Source organism: Orbicella franksi, chromosome 13 (genome assembly GCF_964199315.1).
Source record: "Orbicella franksi chromosome 13, jaOrbFran1.1, whole genome shotgun sequence".
Classification (NCBI taxonomy): Eukaryota; Metazoa; Cnidaria; class Anthozoa; order Scleractinia; family Merulinidae; genus Orbicella; species Orbicella franksi.
Window position 1 is genome coordinate 14,809,349 of NC_138157.1, and position 9,172 is coordinate 14,818,520.

The 9,172-nt window shown below is 42.5% G+C and overlaps 2 protein-coding genes and 1 pseudogene across 3 annotated transcripts in view; all 3 read left to right on the top strand.

Moving 5' to 3' along the window:
• Nucleotides 1–2,299: 2,299 nt before the first annotated feature.
• LOC145464811 (zinc finger protein 862-like) lies at nucleotides 2,300–3,275 on the top strand. Its single transcript, XM_081448608.1, has one exon. It carries the CDS (start codon nucleotides 2,304–2,306, stop codon nucleotides 2,892–2,894), a length of 591 nt encoding a protein of 196 aa, XP_081304734.1. The 5' UTR covers nucleotides 2,300–2,303; the 3' UTR covers nucleotides 2,895–3,275.
• On the top strand, nucleotides 3,276–4,278 carry LOC145464800 (zinc finger protein 862-like). The gene is given in 1 exon segment (XM_081448596.1): nucleotides 3,276–4,278. A coding segment is annotated over 1 exon segment (1,002 nt). The 5' UTR covers nucleotide 3,276.
• A 1,627-nt stretch (nucleotides 4,279–5,905) lies between these two features.
• The window catches only part of LOC145464793 (uncharacterized), a 5,034-nt pseudogene continuing 1,767 nt past the window's right edge, over nucleotides 5,906–9,172 (top strand). Inside the window, exon 1 of the transcript XR_014041458.1 lies at nucleotides 5,906–9,172. This exon is cut by the window's right edge and continues 649 nt beyond it. The product of XR_014041458.1 is annotated as an uncharacterized LOC145464793 (transcript).

The window sequence follows — 9,172 nt, forward strand, 5'->3', positions numbered from 1 at the left end:
CAGTAGAAGATGGGCTGATACTTCTTGGAAGCCGTGTTATAGTACCTGAATCCTTGAGAGGTAACATCTTGCAGCAAATCCACGGAGGGCACTTTGGTATAGAAAAATGCAAACTACGAGCGAAATCCTGTGTTTATTGGCTAAGCGTATACACAGAAATCGAAAACCTTGTAAATTCATGTTGCGTTTGCCAGAAGTACCACAATTCTCAACACAAGGAGCCTATGATACCATCAGAGATCCCTTCAAGACCGTGGCAAACATTGAGCGCAGACCTGTTCTACGTCCAACAGTCGTGGTTCCTCATAGTTGTCGACTACTATTCCAAGTTCCCATTTGTCAAGAAGTTTCACAACCTCACAACCGGAGCCGTTGTCAATGAGATGAAAATGCTATTCGCAGAAAATGGAATCCCAGAATCTCTTCAATGCGACAACCGTACTCAGTTTATATCCGGCGAGTTCCAACAGTTGGCAAGCCAACATGGTTTTGCAATTGTGACATCATCTCCCCATTACCCACGTGGCCATGGGTTCGTTGAACGCCAAGTCCAAACGGTTAAGAAGACGATCCTAAAATGCAGAGAAACAAAAGAAGACATAGATCTAGCCCTGTTGGCTCTACGAACAACGCCCCTGAGTTCCAATACACCATCACCGGCTGAATTACTGAATGGCCGAGTATTCAAATCCACACTTCCTGGTAAGATCCAGCCATCAAAGAACCAAGAAGAAGTTAGAAATTGGCTTAAAGCGAGACAAGACAATCAATGCTACTATTACAACAGGCACACCAAAGAACTCCCTGAACTACACAGGGACCAAGCCATCTATGTACAAGACCCCGTGAGAAAGACATGGAATCCTGCTAGAGTCATAGATCAGGGAGAGATACCTCGCTCGTGTCTTATAGAAACTAGAACTGGTGCTCAACTACGAAGAAATAGAATCCATCTTAGACCAAATAATGCTTCCAACAACTTAGCAAACAACTTGTCGAGTTGCATTCCTCAAGGAAGTATGACTGCACAATCTTCAAGCGCCAATCCACGAGAGTCCACCACAGCAGGCAATTCAGCAAACAACCCATCGAGTGGCAATTTGATTATACGGCCCTCAAGCGCCAACCGACAATGTCTCACCTTAACAGAAGCCGAGAAAGGACCAAGAAAATCTCGCGCGGGATGTGAAATCCGAGCACCGGAGAGACTTAATCTCTCACGCTTGCTTTAGTAGTTATTATTAGCATGATACATGAACACTAGACAGAAAATCGCTATATATTCTAATTTTATTCATTGTCAACGTATATACAAGATACGTGTACCTGAGACATTGGCCCGAATGAATATTTTGTTTTTGTTTGTTTTCATTTCAACTAACATAGTTTTTTAAGAGAAGGGATGTAACATTTTGGCACGTGAGAATTAGCACCTATTGTATATTATATTTTGTGTACGCATATTTAAGTAGGATAGCACATTATGCAAATCTAGAAAGCACACACATCCACGCGGTGTGTATGAAAAAGCAGAATAAACCTATTCGACAACACACTACAGTTAGTTTTAATTAAAACAGGACCAGTGGCATAACTGTTGTCATGGCGACGGCACAACGGGTGTCATTTTGTTTCTTTTGTGATGTACATTTCTGGAGCCAAGTTTAAAGAACACTGCTTTAATATTTCTAGAGATATTCTTGATTGAGTGTTGAACTGTTTTAGTGGAACCACCTATGACGTCACCACTTATAATACAAAAACGTGAATATCTCTAAAACGAAAAAAGATATTCCAAAAAGGGAAACGCCATTCTTCTTTACTTTGAAAAGCCTTTCAAATCAACAACAATTATTTTTTTACTTCATAGCCACTTTCTTCTGGCTCAAACAAAGCTCAGTCGGTCATTGACTTACTCATTATTTTTTTTTTGTCTTTGCTTGCCTTCCTTTGCAGAACTAAAGTTTGGAAGTAGAATTTCTTGTTTCTTTTGGAAATTGGAAATACTATCAAACCTCCCATATACCTCTTGATAAAATCAATAAATGTATTTCACTCATTTCGGATTTTTCTCACCACAAGAAAGTCACCCTTAAAGAGGTACCGTCCCTTACTGGCCTCTTAAAACCAGGTCGAGGCTGTAGAAGGCACAAGTGTAATAACTGGTCACGTATGTAATAAAGTCACAAGTGTAATAAGGTTTGGTCACAAATGTAATAAAGTCACAAGTGCAACAGGCGAGTCAGGGTCCAAAAAAATGTCTTGGAGCGGAAAGGGCGATTAACAATAGGAAGACCACCGAAATGTACAAGTGCTGTCAGCAACTAAATCAAAAGGATGACGAAAAGATGGAGAAGAAGTTTAAAAGAGCATTCCACATTGCAGCCCTAGAAAGGCCATTAGATGACTGCGAGAGTCTCTGTGCCCTGCGAAAGTTGAATGGCGTGGAGCTTGGCGAAACTTACTTAAATCGATCTGCATGTACGGAATTTATTGATCACATTAGTTCTGCTATGAAAGACAATCTTGCTGACAAATTGAAGGAGTGCCCCTTTTTCTCCGTAATGATAGGTGGAAGTACGGATCATGGAGTCATCGAAGAAGCAATCATGTATGTACACTACTTAGAAAAGTCCACCGGAAGACCAGTGACAATGTATCTTGGTATTCAAGAACCTAAGGCTGGAACTGGAAAAGGGTATTTAGAGGCAGTGGATTCTTGTTTCCAAAAAGTCACCAACATTGATTCAGTCACCTGGAAGCAGAAAATTACAGGTTTAGGAACTGATGACTGCGCAGCAATGACAAGCGAGAAGAACAGAGTTGTTGGCTTGTTGAGGCATGATAATAAAGAGTTTATGGGGTTTTGGTGTAAGCACACAAGCTCGAATTAGCAGTTGTTGTTAGGTTTTCCCGGTTGGGCTCCCTGTTTGTCACGTGATCTGTTTTCCATATTTGGCCTCCCACGAGGTCCGCGCGTTCAGTTGAATAAAGAGTGTTCCGCCATCTTGGTTTAGTCTTTTATTTGTCCTCCGTATTTGCGAATACACAACAGTTGTCAAGTGCTTAGAAGACTAGCCAGAGTTTGTAAAAGTATGTGATGTTCTTCGAAGCCTATATCAGGAATACCATTACAGTGCCAAGGCTCTCAGAGAACTCAAAGAGTTAGTAGAAGCGCTAGATGACCAAATCTCTAAACCAACTGTTTTTGAGACTAGGTGGTTGCTACATCTCCAATCAGCATTGCAGGTACTGTTTCAAGGCTATCGACCTTTAATGATGCACTGCCAGAATACAAAAGAAATGCACGTGGGATCGAGTGGTAAGCAGGGACAAGCAGCATTCTCAATGAAGTTCTTGACATCATTCAAAGGGTTGCTCTTTACCAGTTTTCTGGGGGACATTGCTGAGGAAGCAGCACATTTAAGAAAGGTTTTTCAAGCAGAATTTCTCACAGTCACAACTGCAACGGCAGCAGTTCGAAAATTTGAGTTCCAGTGCCTAAATATGAAGAAATCAAATGGTCCAAGAGTTCAAGCGTTTTTGAAAGAAACTGAGGAAGGGAATGTGTTCAAAGAAATTGAGATTACAAGGGATGGAAATGATGTAGCTCAGTATGAGAAAATTAAGAAGTCTAGGTTAGATGAGATTGGACAGAGCATGACAGAAAGATTCCATTATCTCTTTAATGATCCTTTAGTAAAAGCTTCGTCAGTTTTAAACCCAGACACCTGGCCTAGAGATCCTGAACAGTTAGCATCTTTTGGATATGATCAGCTTCAGATAATTTCAAGTTGGTATCAAGGGCTGTTGGAAAAAGCTGGATTTAGGGCTGAGTGTGTTGGCAGTGAATGGCAGGGAGTTAAGAGCCTTGTGAGTCTCATCAAGCACAAGATAACACCTGGCATTTACTCTGTTCTCTTTTCTAAACAGAAAGAAAAGTTTCCTAACGTCCTTCTGATGGCAGAAATTGTGTTGACGTAGCCTTTGTCCACTGCAGCTTGCGAGTGAGGTTTCGGTGCCATGAACCGCACTAAAACAATTCAGCGTTCAAGCTTGACACCCAAGACACTGGACAACAACCTACTTATTTCCATAAAATATCAAAGCCTAAAGAAGTCTGAGAGAGTGCAGCCCTTTGTCCAATCTGGTAACCTTGCAGATGCAGTCAAGCATTGGCGGGAAAAGAGTTTGAGAACAAGACGAGAGAACTGGGTTGAGAAACATCCCGAGGCTAAAACCTGGAGTTCTTTTAAAGGGGGAAAATCAAAACACTGAAACTTTATATATTTTTTTTATTTTAAACGACCAATGACCCAAAATCTTCTTTTGCGGGTTAAACTTTTAATTTTCATTTGATGTTTTTCATAACATAATCAGAAGCAATGAAGGAAGACCTCTTAGCAGTTACATATATTTCATCCAGGCTAGCAGTGTTGTTCTGTTTTGTGTTCCTGCTCATATCTAGTAAAGGCATAGAGATTACTGTGATGTCAGTACATTTCTTGAAGCTTAGTCAAGCCATGAACTAAACCAAATGTGAAACTGTTATTAGTCAATGAATTCGGAATTAAAATTAGCTCCCATTTTTTTTAATAATGTTCAATTTTAATGTAAGTTTACGTTAAGCCCTGTTAAAGATTCATGGCTGCGCTACTCACAGGTGCATGACAAAAAAGGAAATTCATATCGTGACAAGGGCTGTGACAGTAATCAACAACCAAACAGATTAATATAACTAAGCTTGAGCGACAAGTTGATCACGTGAACATAGAATACATTTACAATAAGGAATGATCTGTAATTCAGAGCAGAAAACCAACGTGTTCGGTGACGGTTTAGATTTTTGGTGAGCTTTGTGACGAATAAAAGATTTGAGACGAGACTAGTGTTGGGTGAACTGGTGATTTCCAACACTAAGTGGCACCTCCGACGGGACTAACGGGACCACGAGAATGGATACACTTCTTAAAGAGATTGCTACGAAGCTTCAACTTCTGGAATTCAAGCGAAACAAGGCTAAAGACATCGTTGAGAAGGGAAACACCGCGACTATTGAGAGGCAACGTGAGGCACTGGTGGCGCTGGCCAAGGAGGTGGATGTAGTCAAGGGGAAAATCGAAGAAAAGAAACTGGAAGGCGGTGAGTAGATGAATGAGGTATGTACTTGGAGTAAAGAAATAGATGCGAAAATTGAGGGCGTAGACGCGGAGATTGAATATCTGGAAAGACACTTAAGTGAATCGAGACAGCAACTGGAATTGGCTAAGAAAGAGGGTGAAGAAGCTTTATTAGAAAAGGAAAGAGAAAAACAACTCAAATTCGAAAACGAAAAGTTGGAAATGAAGCTAAAATACGAGAAGTCTGCAGAACTAAGAAAAGAAAACCAAGGGGAGTCGAGTGGTTTGCACGCAAAGCTGCGAAAACTATCATTTACTAAGTACGATGGGACATACGAACAATGGCTGCAATTTTGGAATAAATTCTGCGTGGAAATCGAGTCAACGAATTTAGCGCCAGTCACAAAATTTGCTTACTTAAAGGAACTTCTCCAGCTGCAAGTAAGAGCAGATATTGATGGGCCTTCGTTCAGTACCGAGGGTTACGAAAGGGCCAAAAACATCCTTCAGTCAGAGTATGGGAAAACCTCGGAAATTGTTAATGCGTACGTTAACAACATCATGGGCCTGCCAACTATCATGGGAGAAAATCCAAGGGAGGTAGAGGAGTTTTACAAACGCCTTTTGTATAACGTGCAAAGTCTAGAAACGCTTGGCAAGATGCGTGATGTTGCAGGGAATGTTAGAGCTGTGCTAGACAAACTGAAAGGGATTAAGTCTGAGTTAGTGCGGGGCCATGAACAGTGGCAGGAGGGGGATTTTAGACAGCTACTGCAAGTGATTAAGGTTACCGTAAACCTTCGCGGGTGTCCTTAGCGAAAAAAATATTACCGCGCTGTCTTAAAGACAACCACTACAAATTATATCAATACAAAGGTTATAGAATGCTCTATTCGATAAAAATTGTTTTGCCTCCGTGTGAGGGTTTGTCGATATTCCTATTGGTTGTTTTGGAAAATTTCTGTCAAGTTTGATGTCCAAAAATACAGCGACACGTTTTACGACGAAGGCCATTGCAGGAGATCAATTTTGAAAAACGCAAATCCCCCACACGGTTTTGATGATTGATGCCTCGTGAATGATATAATGCAGTAGCTTTGTTGATGCGGTCGAGTTTGATACCCGATAAATTCGCTCAATGGAACGTCGGTCGTTTCGCGCTTTTAGGTCGCGCTCGCCTTATGATTAAAAAAAATTGAGGCAAAACAATTTTTATCGAATAGAGCATTCTATAACCTTTGCATTGATATATAATTTGTAGTGGTTGTCTTTAAGACAGCGCGGTAATATTTTTTTCGCTAAGGACACCCGCAAAGGTTTACGGTAACCTTAAGCGTTGGAAGGACATCAATCCAGTAATTGAAGCGAGCGAAGGCGAGATCCAACCGAGAGAGCCAACCTACATCCCAAAAGGAAAGAATGATAAGAATGACGGGTTTTAGCGCCGGAGATTCTATCAGACCCGACAGGATGTTGGAAGACAGACGCATGGGTGTGTCTACGGTGATAAGACCGGTCACTTTTCAGCAAATTGTCCCAAAGTTATCGCAGTTGGAGAACGCAAAAAGATCCTCAGCCAAAAGCAATTGTGCTTTAATTGCACCAGTGACAGACACAGAGCTGAAAGCTGCAGAAGCCGCAGATGTCGCAACTGTCAACGCAAACATCACAAATCGATTTGTGACCAGACAAACAACGCGAATGTCAGAAGATTTTTGACAGCAGAAGACAATGGAACAGGCAAGGTCATTTATCCTGTTGTTGTGGTCGAGGTTAATGGAATCAAATGCCGTGCACTCCTTGACACTGGAGCAGGCAGTTCGAATGCGTCCTCTGCCATTTTGGACCATCTCCGGATCAGACCACTTGGTGAAGAATTCAAACGCATAGAAATGATGCTGGGATCAGTCAACAAGGCCATCGGGGTTGATGGAGTGACGATTGACAGCCTCGACAGAAATTTCCGGTTGGAAACTGAAGTCACGAAAGTGGATCGTGGGTCTTTGTTATCACTTGAAAACCCAAACTACGCTGAAGTTATCCAAAAGTACCCCCACCTTACAGGCATACAGATGACAGATCGAGATGACAAGCCCGAACTTCCAGTTCACATTATACTGGGCGTGAGCGACTATGCCAAAATAAGAACAGAGATCAGACCAAAGATAGGAACCCCTTGAGAGCCTGTGGCAGAGTTAACGAAATTTGGCTGGACAATTATGTCACCTGGAAAAGAAGTGGACATCTCTAGTATGCTTCTACCTCAAACAGCAGCAGCAGACTACGAACAGCTTTGCAAACTAGACGTGCTCGGAATACAAGACACAGCAACTGGTGATCAAGCAAATGTGTACGAAGAGTTCAAGGAGCAGTTAACTCGAAGCGCAGAGGGCTGGTACGAGACAGGTCTGCCCTGGAAAAGAAACCACCATCCCCTACCCAATAACAAGGCAGGAAGTTTGAAACGACTGGAAAATACCGTTCGAAAACTGGAGAATCAGGGTCTTTTAGAGCAGTATGATGCTATCATTAAAGAGCAACTTGATGAGGGAATCGTAGAGCCAGCCAAAGAGCAGGTTGTGGCACGAGAGTTTTACATGCCACACAAACCCGTGATCAGAGAAAGTGCTGAAAGTACGAAGCTTCGTAACGTCTATGATGCTTCAGCTCGGGCGTATGACAAAGCACCCTTGCTCAATGATTGCCTTCACTAACGTCCGTCCCTTCAAAATCAACTGTGATCAGCACTGATGCGAGCAAGATTTCACCCAGTTCTTACAACAGGGGACATGAAGCAAGCCTTCTTGCAAGTCAGGATCCGCATGCAGGACCGTGATGCCATGCGATTCCACTGGATTGCTGACATTGAGACGAGGGGGGTGGAAACTTTGCGATTTATGAGAGCTCTGTTCGGACTTTCGTCATCGCCATTCCTGCTAGGGGGAGTCATAAAGCAACACTTAGAGAACTGTCGCAAAGCCTACCCAGAGACTGTGAACGAGATTGAGAAGAGTTTGTATGTTGACGATTTGATCAATGGTGGTCCTACTGTGGAGGCCGCTAAACAACTTAAGGAGACCTCAACCGAAGTATTTGCTCAAGGGGGATTCACACTTCACAAATGGCACTCAAACGCCACGGAGCTAGATGCATTGAGTACAAATCAGATCAGTGAGACGCAATAGACCTATGCAAAACAGCAATTAGGCGTTCCCCAGAGGGGGGAGGGGGCGCTCCTTGGAGTTCCATGGGATAAAGAAAAGGACACTATCGAAGTCAATTTCCCTGTAGAACATGTCCAGCCCACCAAGAGAAACTTCCTGATGAAGCTGGCCAAAGTTTACGACCCCCTCGGGTTCGCCTCGCCCACAACACTGAGTGGGAAACTGTTTTACCGCAAGGCCTGTGAACTGAAGATAGCAAGGGGCGCAGAACTACCAGAAGAACTAATCAAGCAGCTGTCACAATAGGAAGAAAGTTTACTTCCAAGCATAACCGTGCCCAGGCCTCTCACGGCAGAGAGAGAGAGAGAAAATTACCAACATCGACCTGCACTGTTTTGGTGACGCGAGTGGTAGAGGAGTTTCAGCCGCCTTGTATGCTGTAGTCACACAACCATCTGGGGTCAACGTGGGGCTTGTAACTGCGAAGGCGAGACTGGCAAAGCATGTCATAACAAGTTTTTATTATAATATTTAGAAGATTTGTTTGTTTAAGTTCAAGCACGTTTTTAGTAATTATATTGCTTCGCGAGCAGAAATTTGCGTTGGGTGTTATAGCCACATCCTGTGACGAATATTAAATAGATATGACTCAGATTAAAGCAATCAATTGTTAGTGGTTTTAGGATCAGTGTAATCGGATTATACTCGGTAATTATCAAAGAATAATTGTAGCCCACGCTAAGGAAATTAGTATCAACCACAAGCGTTGCGCGTTAGGAGCTTAGAAAAGACCGCAGAGAAACAATAGTGAGCCTTAGCCAACTTAGGTTTGGGACTGGACATACGTAGCCAAGGCGTTTACGCTAGTGATAATAAAGTCTAGTGAAT